The 14,584-nt window shown below is 39.2% G+C and overlaps 1 protein-coding gene across 1 annotated transcript in view; it reads right to left on the bottom strand.

Annotated features, from left to right (window-relative positions):
- Positions 1–14,584, bottom strand: part of piezo1 (piezo-type mechanosensitive ion channel component 1) — a 113,132-nt gene that overhangs the window by 68,897 nt on the left and 29,651 nt on the right. The window contains exon 2 of the mRNA XM_053493314.1: positions 4,179–4,274. Within this exon, the coding sequence (XP_053349289.1) occupies positions 4,179–4,274 (96 nt within the window). The remainder of the gene's footprint in view (positions 1–4,178; positions 4,275–14,584) is intronic.

Below are 14,584 nucleotides of genomic sequence, written 5' to 3'. Positions count from 1 at the left end.
ATTCTTTTTAGCACATTAACTCAAGCCTTAGAGGTCTCCAAAGTGTCCCTGTTAATGTTCCAGCTGAAACATTAATGAGCTACAGGTCATCCACACCCCCTTTCTGAAAGTGCATTTTTCTAGCCAATTAGAATACAGGAAACAGGACTTCTGTGAATAAGGTGACCAGGAGTTAAGGCGAAGGAGGAGCTTTCTTTCTTCTTGCCTGGGACGTCTAGTTGGAAAATTAAAATAATCTCTTCAGGCACATTTATGTACCAAGAAAGAAAAAAAAAAAGAAAAAAAGATAGAAATAGGTACCCTTTAATACCCCTATCTCACCTATGCGGTTTGACTCACGGTGAGATGCAATGTTAGACACCGTGAGCTGCCACGATTGCCCACCAACGTTCCGCTAACGGTCCACGAAGTTCCGCTAAGGTCCGCAAGCTTCCGCGAGGACCGCCAAAAAAATAAACATGTTTAATTTTTCACACGGAAAGATGTAAACGTACTCACAGCCCCAAAACTCACGGTAATTCATGATGAACCGTACCGCCACCGCGCGAAACCGCGTAGGTGAGATAGGGGTATTAGACATTTGGAATGCTGCAAGTTTTTCCCATCCCCGTCCTTATAAAGATCTACAACCTTGAACCTCTTAACTAGTTTTGTACAAATTGCTGCATACTGATTCCCTTGGTCTTTTTCATGATAGAAAACGTATTAAACTCTTAGTTGCCGCCAAACAAGTGACTAAGACTTTTCCCTGCAAATCTTCTATATGATTAAAAGTTTCCTGCTACACACCCTTTTAGCCCAGGGAATCAACTGCAAGCTTATTAGATGGAAAAACAATCATACATTCTATTAATTTAAATTTTCTGACTGAAACGAGTTAAAGAAACATTAATAATAATAATAATAATAATAATAATAATAATAATAATAAATAATCACTGCTTTATTTATAGTGTTTCTAAAAAAATCACAATCTGGATTGGATCCAACAGAAATCAAACATCATCTGGAAGAGATTATGAAAAGTTACTCAAGTGGAATTATTGAGATTTAATATTTGTTCTAGAAACAGAAGAATAATATAATTAGCTTAACTGGACAAAGACATAGCAAAGTTGGATAACAAAAAATGAAACCTATGATATCCGGGCAAAATGATGTCACAACCCTGAGTTAGTTAGCTCGAGGGGACGAACCTGCACCAGTTCCCAAGAACAGTAGAAACAGGGTAAAACCTGTGAGCGAGACCTTTTACCCAGACCAAACATGCGAGCTCCTGTCCCCTAATAAAGGAGGTAAGGCTTCATTAAGAGGTTATTGCATAATAGAGATTCAGTCATAGATCACAATTCTTTTGCGGGCAATCAGCCAGTCGATCAGCCAGTGACCAGACTTAGCTGTTTTTCAACTCATGATCAACTTTTCATCGTGATCAGGTGGACATAAACGATTCTGTGCCGAGTGCACGAGGTTCCGGATGGTGGAACAAAAATGCATTTTAATGGTGTTACATCATCAAAAGCTGTGCACTTTTAGAAACCTCCAATTGGCCCTTTTCTCCAAACTCAAGCGAATTAGTCTCAAAAAGAAGCTGCACGTACTCTCAAAAATCTGTCCGTCGCAGTTCATCAAAGTGTCACATTTAATTTGTAATCCTACAGTTGGTGAACTATTAACATATTAGCATCTGTGTGGTACTGTAGGAGTGAATTATTTAATTATTGGCCGAGTTTGTCTAAAAATAATAATGATGGCAGATGACATCACTTAATTTAGAACTTAACTAACTCCTATATATATATATATATATATATATATATATATATATATAAAATTATAACTTTATAATATATTATATAAAATATCTAACTATTGTTATAAGGAACGGGTTACATTTAATTACTCATGTTTAATTCATTTGCGACGCTGTTAAACAAAGCTAAGGTATAAAACCTTTGAGTTATTACAAACTTTTGTTTTTTTAAAGGTGCAAGCTCCTAAAATTGTAACAAAATCAGAAAAAAATATTATCAGATCAGGATATTTATAAAACCGAGATACTTGCAAAATCATAATATTAATCGAATCAGCACCTTGGTATCGTGATTATAATACCTAGGTTACTAATAATAATAATATAAATATTAATAATAGTAATTAATTCAGAGATCTTAGCTTCCTAATTGTTTGTGCACCCTTAATCATTCCTGAGGGAAATAACAGTAAAACTGTATAATGTGAGCCTGGACAGACTTACCATAGCTCTTGAATAGTGTGCAAGGTTTATTTTGGATTTTTTTCCATGCTCTATTTTCCATGTAATCAGCCTTTTCCTACATTATTCCGGCTACCTGCTGTCAGTGGTTGCAGTGAGAACTTGCTCTTGTTTCATCTCTTCCTAAAGACAGTAATGGAGCAGAAGCCTGAGCCGGAAGTTTGTCCAGCTCTCTCAGCTCCTGCTGTCACAACTCAATTAAGTTAAATCAAAGCTTATTTTACACCTTGAGACCTGGATGTCCTTATATAAAGTTATGAATTTTTCATCCCTCTTTATATGAGCCGTTATGTACAATACTTTTTCATACTAAACCTGTATGAAGTCGTTGAATAAGAAGAAACGCTACAGAGAAATTGCAATGTGCACGAGAGTAGAGTCCGAGACTCAAAAGGTTAAACAGCAATTTTAACGGGACATTGTACAAAACAGTTTATAGACATATAGATATACATTTATCCCTGATGTTTAAGCTGCCACAGAAAACATCTGAGACAAAATGAGAAAACCATGAAAGGAAAAGCTGACCTTGAATGGACATTATTTTTGTTTTTATCTTCAGTGCAATCATCAGTTAATAGAAATTGTTTCAAATGGTATTTCTGGAACTATTAAAAGCATTTTGTAGGAATTTACACCAGTCGTGTTATTTCTTACGACTTTCATATCAGCCTTGGCATGAGCCAACATTCATTGTTTAATAGGAAGTTGAGGCCTGACCTTCATCTGTGTTTTTGTAGCACTTGAATATTTGCCATCAAAATAAACTGCTGGCACATCCATTCACAACAGTCAGAATAGGAAGCAGCTCCAGTTATCACCTGCTACTTATCAGGCTGTTGTGCAATCAAACGGTACATGAAATTCTGTCAGCACCACTTCTCCAGACCCTCACCAAGGGGCCGCACAGTCTAAACTAACCCTGATGATCTGTTCACTACTGAAGCAGTTGAGCTGAGTCCCCATAACACTAGCTTAGATAGTAGCCGTGCAAATAAAACCTTTAGTTCTTTTACCCCTTTATCTTTTCAGTAGCAAATATTTATGGAAATGCTTGGATTATCCACACTCTGGCTGTAAAGTTTGTTTAAATGAATTTTTAGAAAAGACAAACACATAATTTTTTGTACAGAACCTACTTGCTTTTCAATACACTTTTTACCTTGGTCGACAAGTTTTCGTATCCCCGCATTTAAAAAAATTCTCTAGGCTGTGGTGTGAGCCACGAATGTCGTCTTCTCTTCTTTCTCAAAAGTGAAAGGGGTGCATTAATGGGACCAAACCGGTGAAAATCTGGTAGAGCAAGATCAGGACTATTGGGAGGATGCTTTAACACCTCAGAATGTCAAGTGTCGACCATAAGAGGAGAGATTTGGGACGCGGATTGTCATGCAAGATCACAACACCCTTGGATTGCAGTCCTCTGCATTTAATCTGAAGTTTAGGCTTTCGATCTTCAATAAGCATATCTCACAGTAACGAGCACTGTTAATGGTTGAACCTTTTTCCTGATAATGTTCCAATACTGGCCCTTGAGAATCCCAGAAAACTATAAGCATCAATTTTCTAGCTGATGGTTGACTTTTGAACTCTGTCCCACTCGGTGATTGAGATATAATAAGATGGAATGCGGATCATTTTTGACTGTCCTTTGATTACACAAACACATGGGAGAACTTCTGGGGACAATCTGGACTATGATGGACAACAGAGTGAAATCACACGTCTTACCTTACAGTAATTCTGGAGCATAAATGCAGCATATAAAAAGCTAAAGTGAAACATGATAGACACGGAATGTTCTTGGACTTCCACCCACGTTCTTTTCTTCTCTCTTCATTTCTTTCATTTTGAAAAAACTAATGAGATACAAAGCAAATGTGTGAGGGTTTTTTGTGCTTACCTCGTGCTGAGTGTTTGTTGGGCCAGGTGAACCATGGCAGCAGGAGCAGGTACAGAAGGTAGACTAAAGAAAGGGCGTTGTAGCGAAACAGGCAAGCTAGTGGATAAAGAGAGACAGAGACACAGCCGGTGAGACTACATTCAGAACAGATCAAGTATAACACTGCCATGAGGTTAAACGTAAAACACTTAATTAGCACTGTCAGTTAGTAATGACTTGATGAATTATTAATTAAATGGCAAAATACTACTTAAAATTGGCTAAAAGATTTTCTTCATCCTGACATGAATGTAATTTTACATTAAAATGTGTATGACAAGGGCACTTAAAGCAATATCATATGAAAAGGAGTGCTGTTAGGCTGGATATCAGCATGGCTGTGATGTGGGTGTAGGTAGAGGGGTTAGATAGGGATTTGGGATTCAGCCTTGTTTTAGATGCTAGTTATCCATGTAGCTTCAAAAGCAGTAGACTTCAAAGCAGTAACTAAGGAGACACGGTGTTGTTTAAGATGACATTATATTATGTCATGGGTTTTCTTGCTAAAAGTGCTTCTGTGACTGGTTTTGAATGTGGGCTTCGTCAGCTCACTACCGTCCTACTTTCACCCATGTTGAAACCGGCAGTTAGTTTAATTAATGCTATTAGGACACCTGTGACACGGAGTGATACATACTGTACATAGGAACGTCACAGTGCTGTTATAGTCCATTATCACCACTTGTGGAACTTCTCTTATTCAATCAAATGTTACAGAATTAACTGTTGTATAAAATGTGGTAATTTTCGGTCATTTTAAAAAACTAGTTCCAGGATAAATATATATAAACGAACTGAGTTTTCAGTAGATATTTTAGTTTTTGGCTTGTCAGAGTGTGCAGCACTAACTCTTTGGTTTGATGTCAGAGGGTGCAATGTCTTTGGCCAACATGGCTTTAAAAAAAGATTCATATCGCCATCTGCTACCTTGGCTTGCTATGACTGCAGCTTTTAGGGTTTTCATATTTTTCTTAGGAACAAAAGAGGAAACCGCCTGTTTTAATAAATACCCATGTGCGTGTGTGTGTGTGTGTGTGTGTGGCCTAGTTCTTACTAAAAACCCAGCAAGTGCTGTGATCTGAAACAATAGTTGTGCCACACGCTGAAGCAAAACAATAAAAACACACTTTAAACCACAGAAGCAGATCAATACCTCCTAAATACCATCTAGCAACAGGAGTTCTGAGCAGTTTACAGCTCTGTTTTGATCTCCAGGCCTTCAGCAGGGCAACATGGCTCTTCAGTGGAAAACCTAATTACCTGTACCTCCTCGCCCACCGACAGCTGCAGCCCCTTAGTTTGGACTGAAACAGAGAGAGGATTCCTTTGATTACAATAATTCTGAGCGGGGCTGCTGACACAAGCCTGAAAAGAGGTTCAAGGGCAAAGCATTGTGGGAGTAGTGGTGAGCCCTTTGAGGAGCTGCCAGTGGAAATAAGCTCCCTGCAGCCTGTGGAGGAGGGAGGACGGCAACATGCATCTATGCTCTCTCTCTCTCTCTCTCTCTCTCATTTCCATTTCATCTTCCATCTCCATATCTCTAAATCCTCATCGTTTTTCCACATTGCTCTGCTGATCTTTTTTTATCCCCTTATTTCTCTTTTATACACACTGAGATTAAATGTTTAGACTTCAGCATATTTTTTAAATGTCCTAGATCCATCCTAGATGAAGAAAGGGATCGAGTAAAAGGACTGACACCGTTACTTTGTGTAAGCAAGCTGATTAATGAACAGATAGCATGCCATTCTACTATGATCATACCCCAGCTTTTATACCCAGTCTACAGGCTTGGATGAAAGCAAGGAAGGATGTCGTGGTCAAGAATAGCGTAAAACTGATCTTATGTCATGAACTTGAAGGATCGTTCACAAGATATAAATGAGGAATTTCGCAGCATGTTTTTGTTCCCCCCAGTGCCACAGTCTAGAAACTCTTCCTGTTCAGACATTTGAGGTGATGAGACAATACAGTACATCCTACTGTAGTTTGGTGGTACAGAGTCAGTGAATCTAAAAAAAAAATGTCTTATAAATTGCCATTTGAAATAAAATACAAACTAAGGCATAATGCAGATTTCAGATTTCCTTGTTTTATTAGATTGTATCTGGATTTTGGAGAATATTTGATGAATTGTCTAATGGCAGAATGTTCTTTGAAGCATCTGGTATTTCATTTTTCCACATCTCAGAATTTATAACGTTGGTGATGTGATGTAGATTGTTCTGGCTCTCAAAATCTTAACGTCTTTTTATCCTGCCGAAACACTGGTAACTTTATAGTCACATTCATATCTTATCCAGTCATTGGGAAATTTCCCAACCTGTCCATACTCCACTACTTCTTACAGAATTCTGGTCTAGTCCATCTTATTACTGTAAAGACAGAGATTTACTTTTAACCGGGTTCACACTGGGCAGCATTTTATCCATAAATCTCTTCACTGAGGAGTAAAGAAGACAGTAGGACACAACATACAGTACAGCAAGAGCACAAACATTGCTCGATATTAGCTAGGCAGACCTTCTCCTGGACCAATCTTAGGGCTGATGAATTAAAATCCTGACTTTCTCATCCATGTAAAATCACATCAGGCCTCAAGATTGAGCGTCTCAGAATTGCACAATTCTTAATGTTTTCCATTAAAGTTCAGGCGAGTGTAGAAGAACCCGAGCCAATACTAATGAGCCCTGGATTTTTGTCTCTAGCATCTATAATGGTTGCTATAGACCTATACAAAATCGTTATTGGTTTAAATATTTAAGCTCTATATTTCAAAACCTGGGGCAAATCAGGCAGTTCATGGCATAGTCGTTAGCACTGTGGGTCGTTGTTTCGATTCCCACCTCGGGTGGGTTTACTCCACGTACTCAGTTTTCGTCTCACAGTACAAATGCTTGCAGATGAGGCAAAAATTACCTGTAATGTGTGTGTGTGTGTGTGTGTATGCTTCTTTGCCGTATAATGGATTGGCACACTGTCCAGGATGTACCCTGCCTTGTGCCCAGAGTCCTCTGGTATAGGCTCCGGGCTCTTATAAGGATAATCGGTACAGAAAATGAGGTTGCAGATCAAAGCATTAAATTCATGTCACTATTTTTTGCAAACAATGATCAAAAGCTTTCCACAGAGGGACCGTGATGATTGTGGCTCTGCACAGCACCGATACAGATCACTGCCTTATCTCGTGATCCACAGACAGCTGATTAACTCCGGTGTGGACTGACGGGAGGTGGGTGATGTACTAGAAATTATGTCTCTTTAATACTACAAACACATTACACATTGGCACAAGCCACAATACAGACTGTGACGCACACAACAAGAAAAAAGCAGGTCTAATCTGGCAATACATGCACATACACAGACGAAACACAGAGCTATTGAAAATCTCCTAATGCTCCCTCCTTTGGTCGGTTCAGTATCCAAGATCTATTTCGCATCTTGTCAGGCTTTCCGCCCAGCCCTGTTCATCATCATGTACTACTGAATATACTTGCTTAATATTTCCATCCATCCTCCAGCCAACATCATGCTGATTAAAGCCTATACAGATCCAACACATCTGCTGTAAATGCTGCTAATACACGCCAGAGGTTGAAGGTGACTAAGTTCACATTTACTTTGTTGCTGTACAGATTTTACGTATCTGTACTTTCTATTAGCCCACACTTTTAACATCCACTACATTCTATAGCATACTTTTCTTTTTCATTTCATTACATTTCTACATGGTGTTGCGTTGTGTTATCGTCAGGCATACAGTACAAAACAATCAAAACCAGAACAAACAGACTGAAGAACAGTTTTTTTGTACCTAGAGCAGTACAAGTATAAAATGCTCAGTGAATTTGGGAAAAATTAAATTATAAAATGCTCTGGGAAAATTATGTTCTGCAATATGCATAGATCTCATGCAATATTTCTCAATTTATGTCCAATATGGGCACATATCTATCTATATATATATATACACATTATATAATACACACATATACACACACACACACACACATATATATATGCAAATACATTCAGTCCTCAGGGTTCATCGCAGGAGTTTTGGAAGGGAAGACACTCTGTGAATCTGACTATCTTTGTTCCTACATAGTGATCCGAGCCCCACCCGACTCATCCTGTCAGGAATTCTGGGTCTAATTATCACAACTGCGTGAAGCATTAGCATTTAACACAATCCTGTCTTTCTGTTATTAACACTGTTCTTCTGTGTGCTTCTAATTACCACAACTGCTTCAGATACAGCCTAGTTTTTGACATGCTTAAGGATTAATATATAATGTGTAAAAAAAAAAATGTAAAAAGTGTTTCTTATTGAGTCAAACGCTTTGAGGGGCTGCATGAGGGTGGCCGGACTAGATTCACTGGTTCAGGCTGTCAGGGTGGCTGTACGCTTCACACCTGTGCCGAGCAGAAAAGCATGTCAGATTGCACAACGTGTGGAATGTTCGAACGAAACCAAACCAAATAAAGAAATTTCAGGCTTTCTGCGATGGCATCTGAACGGCAGGGTCAACTGTCTCAAACTATAGACGTAAGCGGCCAAAGGAGCAGTTCAGAGTGGTGGTGTAATGGGCTGATTTAATCAAGCACTGAACGAATACAGCAGTTTCTAAGCTTTGCTGCTGAGCACATGCATCCATTTATGGCCATAATTGACCAATATGGAAAAACAATAATAATAATAATAATATACGTCTTTAATAAAACACCAGGGACCGAGAGAAAACTGTAATGGTTTCCGTGTGTGTGTGTGCGTCTAGCATATAGCCAGAGGTCTGTCATTAATACATTAGTCCACATTAATACATAACGACACAGAGAATGGCTCAGACGCAATAAGGTAACGAGATGCAGATTTGGACCCAAATGCAAGAATTTAAACCCTTCGTTGGTTATAATTAGCTGAAAGAATGCACTTAAACGCCATTCGCTTTTCCTAAAAGGGCGTTCAAGTCAATCTGGGACTTTTGATTGCGCAAAATACAGAAATCAGAATAAAAACTTTCTTTATTCCTACACTAATTCACTAATTCCCAAAGTTTACCTAATGCTTGGACACTATCAAGGTAGAAAGTTTTCTCTGTATGCCGGAGTCAGGATCAAACCGCCTGCTTGACATTTCAATTTATTTCTATAGAGCTTTTTTTTTACAATGGTCATTGTCACAAAGTAGCTTTACAGAAGCTTTACAGACAAATACGGTGCTTTAGGACTATACGGTGGCAATAACTCCCAGCCGACTGCCTGCGACGTACAAGTGGTGTTTGTGAATGACAGACACATGCCTCTCTTTTTAAGTATCAGGCGCTCCACTCTCTGAACGTCCACAGGAACGAGTGCGGTGAGCTCCAAGCCACTTCGGCTGGGATCGTCATTCACGGATGTGCGGCCTGCTTAAAAATGTTGGCACCATTAAAATGTTTTACTGCGGCTAAGAGTCTCATCACTGTCCGGTACTTGAAGTGTTCTGTAACTGTCGATCACTTTTACGGAGTCATAATTCTGCTCATTCTGCTCTTCGTCCCGGTGCAGTACATCACTCTGTTTATAAATGAGCTACACATTTTTGGTTTGGCTGAAATGGTATTTGGTATTAAGCATCTGAGAGCCAACGGTGGTCATGTTCTCACCAACCTGTGTTAATAAACACTACACTGAATCAGCACTTTCAACATCAAGACCTACAAACAAGAACCACACACACAATGGGAAGTCTTTCAAACACACTTTCATATTAAACTGATTCTGTTCCTCTTAAAACCGTGAAGTCATCATCTACTAAAATAAATTCAAGCAGGAAGGAAAAAAAAGTTGCAGGACGGTGTTCAGTGCTGGTGTGTATTTCAGGACATACTCTTACTTCTTATTTAAGTCGCTCCTCGTGTCTGAGAGGCCTGCACAGAGACATCATTGTTTACTTCGCACTTCTGCACCAACAGGGGGTTAGGCTCTTGTTTGGTTTCTGTATTCTGTAATTTCTAGTCTATTATTCATGTCCATATTGCTCCGTTTTATTCTTATTATAAAATGTTTCCACACCCATTTAAATTGGCACGTCTTAAAGAAATGCTACTCTTTACCCCTACGCAAGTACATGTGACTTGTGGTGCATTAGTGCAAAATTGCAAGCTGATGAACTTCTCCATCGAGAACGGCATAACTGCCAACAACTATTTTTTATTACTTTAAATATCCTAACTGTATTAAACGGGCTTCAATTGTAAAGGCTATTTCTTTCACTTCTAACATCATGCTCTTTTAATACTGTTAAATGAATTAGCATGACATTTCTATTAGATATCTACTAGACTTCCCCTGTATTTATATGACAGTGTAAATGAAAGATTTGGAGGAAATTTTATTATGCTTACATCTGACATGAATTCCAGCTCAGTCATGTGGCTCGGTTAGTTAAGGCTGTGGGTTACTGATCGGAAGTTCAGGGGTTCTAACCCTAGCACCGCCAAGTTGCCACAGTTAAGCCCTTGAGCAAAGCAATTAACCCAATCTGCATCTATCTTGGCTGACCCTGGACCTTGCCCCCAGCTTCCTAACTGGGATATGTGGAAAAAAATAATTTCACTCTGCTGTATGTGACAAAAAATTATAATTATTATTCATCTATGATGTGACATTAAGGTCCAATAGACATCATCATCATTATTATTTTTGAGCCTATATGTACGAAGGGTGCTTAAGATCCAACCAGGACTTTCTTGTGAATGAAGGTGTAAAATTGATTGAAGACTTGAAGCACGGTAATACGGTGATGAGATTCTTAGCTGCAGTAAAACATCTGAATGGTGCAAACATATTAACGAAGGTTGTACGTCCATGAATGACGGTCTCGGCCGAGGTGGCCACTCGACTCGTTCCCATGAACATTCAGCAAATGCAATGCGTGGTCCTTTAAAATTCTACGGATAACTTGTCGGCAAATTGCAAAAGGGACACATCTGTTGTAAAAACTGTAAAAAAAAAAAACTCATCCACCACCTGTACATTACAGGAATTTCCAAATTTTTGGGTCATTAAAGGAGTTCCTGGGAGGCCAGTGTTTTAGACGTGAACCAGGCAGTCTGATCACAGAGTAAGCTGTCTACCTTGATGGTATCCAAGCACTTGTGAAAGACAGGGATAAGTGCAATAGTGTAGCAGGGGATCATATAAAGAAATATGGAAACACAACTGTGTTCGGTTATTATAAAAAACAATCAAAAGTCCTTTTTAACTTAATTTTGACACAAAAGATTAAATATTTGCTTAAAGTTTTTGTGTTTTTTTTTTTTTATTAAAGATATATATTTGAAAAAAATTTAAGCCCAATTGTGTGGCACGTACAGTAAACTGTTTAATATCTGTGAGCCGAGCAGCAGTGCTGATCCTGTATGTTAACATGCGCAGACTGAAGCCTCTCAGTGTGTTTACCATGATATAATAATATAATCTCACAGGAGAGCTGGGGAATATCAGCCCTAATGGCTCGACATATTTTCCACCCCTAAAGCAATCTGAGAGCCGTGAGCGAGTGTGTGGGAAAGCTCAGTGACAATGCCCTGGCAAACAGCTGTCATGAAATTATTAGCTACAAACTCACTAAGGAGAAATGAATAAAGAGGGAAAAAGCAGCAGTAATGCCAGGAGGTATGCACACAGGATTATGCCTCTGACTCATACTCACATGTTTCATCATCTGATGATCCCCCGCGCAAAAATAAAGCCTGATGCCACAAACACAAATTATCAACAGTGTCTTATCCGGTAGCATCGTGTACCTAGTTGTCAGTCCCTTTAATAAGGCTTTGAGACTGTTATTGAAGATGCCTCACCGCCTGTCAGTCTCACTGAACAAGGCGTGTCCTAAAAAGAAACATTTTTGAAAGTATTGTATTTACAGCTGTATATTGTGTACTCCTACACCGTCATAGTAACAGTCACACGCTTTGTCCGGAAGCTGCCAGACATCAGCTGCTGGTGAGTACGTCACATCGTGGTACATATTTAAGACCAGCAAATTTAACTCCCGACCTTGGGGCTTTGTCAGTCTCAGTGAAGCAGGTGTGGCCAATGCGCTCGTCAGTCCCAGTGAAGGAGTCATGACCAATGTCTCCCAGTAAAGAGATATGCACACTAAGACTCATTTTACAATTACCCCCCCCTTTCAATTCTGTTTTTTTAAATGTAAAAATGCAACAAAAATCGATCCATATTTTTTGGGCAATACTACTGTAAGTACCAGGAAGGGTAAGTTGAGAGGGTCATTTGCTGCTAATCATCAGCTCTTAATTAACTGATCATCAGAGGTTTTGCCAGTTTTCTGGTTTAGAGCATTCAGGTGTGTGTGTGTAACACTATAGCACTATGGTAAGTGAAAAAGACAAACATACTGTAATAGTCTTTGAGAAGCAATAGTTGCTGCACTTCAATCTGGAAAGGGTTATAAATCCATTTGCAAACAATTTGGGGTCCATTGTTTTTCAGTGAGAAAAATTTGTGGAAGGCATTCAAGTTGCCAATCTTCCCAGGAGTGGACGTCCAAGAACATTCACCCCAAGGTCAGACCGTGCAGCGCTCAGAAAAAGACAAAAAAATATATATAAGAATAATAATTTTAAGAGCTACATCAGGAGTAGCTAAGTAGTTAAAGCATTGGACTACTAATTGGATGGTCCCAGGTTTAAACCCCAGCCACTGTTGGGCCCTTGAGCAAGGCCTTTAACCCGCAACTGTTCAAATGTATAACAAGATTTAAGAAAGTAAATCGCTCTGGATAAAGGTGTCTGCCAAATGCAATAAATGTTAATGTAGAAAAAAATGATAATAAATCACAGTCCCTACAGGCCTCACCGAGAATGTTAAAGTACATGACAGCACAATTAGAAGAAGACTGAACAAGTAGGGTTGGTTTGGAAGGGTTGGCAAGAGGAACCTCTTCTGTCTAAGAAAAACATAAAGTTGGCAAAGTTGATCTGAACAAAACACATGACTGCTGGAACAATGTCATATGAACAGACGAGACCAAAGTGGAACTGTTTGACCTTAATGCCCAGTGCCATGTTTGGGGGAAACCAAAAAGCATTTCAGCAAAAACACCTCGTACCCCGTCACTGGGTCACTGAGTTGACCGTGACCGTCTCTGTATACCAGAGTGTTCCAGAGGAAAATGTGAGGCCATCTTTCTGACAGCTAAAGCTTGGTTGAAATTCGGTCACGCAAGTGGGCAATGAGTCAAAGCACTCCAGAAAATCTACATCGTAATGGCTGAAAAATGAAATAAAATAAACTACCCAGTCAAAATCCAGACCTAAACCCAGTTGAAATGCCATGGTAGGAGCTTAAGAGAGCTGCAAATGCTCAAAAACCTTAATGAACTGAAGCAATGTTTTAAGAAGAATGGACCAAAATTCCTTCACAATTATTAAAAAAACTGATAAAGACTTATAGTAAATAATTCTTATTATAAAACAGTTCTTGCTGAGAAAGTTACATATTGTTCATCTGAGGTTATATTTACCTAATGGTTTTATTATGCTTCTACAAAAAAATAGCATTGTAGAGGAAAAGTACAGGTCGTTCCACATGTGCCACGTGTGCTGGAATGACAGTATGGAATTATTGAATGATAATAAGTGGACGAAGAACAATTTAACACGTCTCACGATCACGCGCGTCTCACAGGGTTTCAGTAAGTAAAACTAGCACAAGCAGCTGGGACGGCACACACAATCTCACTCCAATAAACACAGATCGCACGCCAACTGCAATAAACAACCAGCAACCTGCAGAGATGGAAAAATAGAGTAGGACAAACAGAGGACACAAGGCTAATTGCATGCTAACTGTGCGAGCAGACGGTTGGGATCAAGGGAGACTCCACATGTAGTGAGCTGTAATCAGTGGTGCTGGACTACACGCAGCTACAGCCGGCCGGAGCACTGACCTCACTGCTTTAGCATCACACACACACAGAGAGAGAGAGAGAGAGAGAGAGAGAGAGAGAGAGAGAACCATGAGTCAGCATATTAGGGAATGGATCACAACGTATATCAATGTTATATCACAACAGATGGATATGTATACGCATCATATTAGCATTGGTACTGAGATCACCTCGAACATTTTCCTACACTGCCGTGACTTTGCCTGCAGCAATGACAATTGCAGAAGTCAGAAGTCACACATGCAAAAGATATAATCTCAACTCATGTCCAAAGAATGCAGCCCAAAGAATGTCTCATGTCTTTTCTTTTTTTTACGATATATACAATTTTTATATGCAAAAGCAAAGCCTAGATATACAAAGTCAGCCAAAAAAATGTATACACACTTCAACATAAGAAATATAC

Source organism: Clarias gariepinus, chromosome 3 (genome assembly GCF_024256425.1).
Source record: "Clarias gariepinus isolate MV-2021 ecotype Netherlands chromosome 3, CGAR_prim_01v2, whole genome shotgun sequence".
Lineage (NCBI taxonomy): Eukaryota > Metazoa > Chordata > Actinopteri > Siluriformes > Clariidae > Clarias > Clarias gariepinus.
This window is presented reverse-complemented; position numbering and strand designations above follow the sequence as displayed.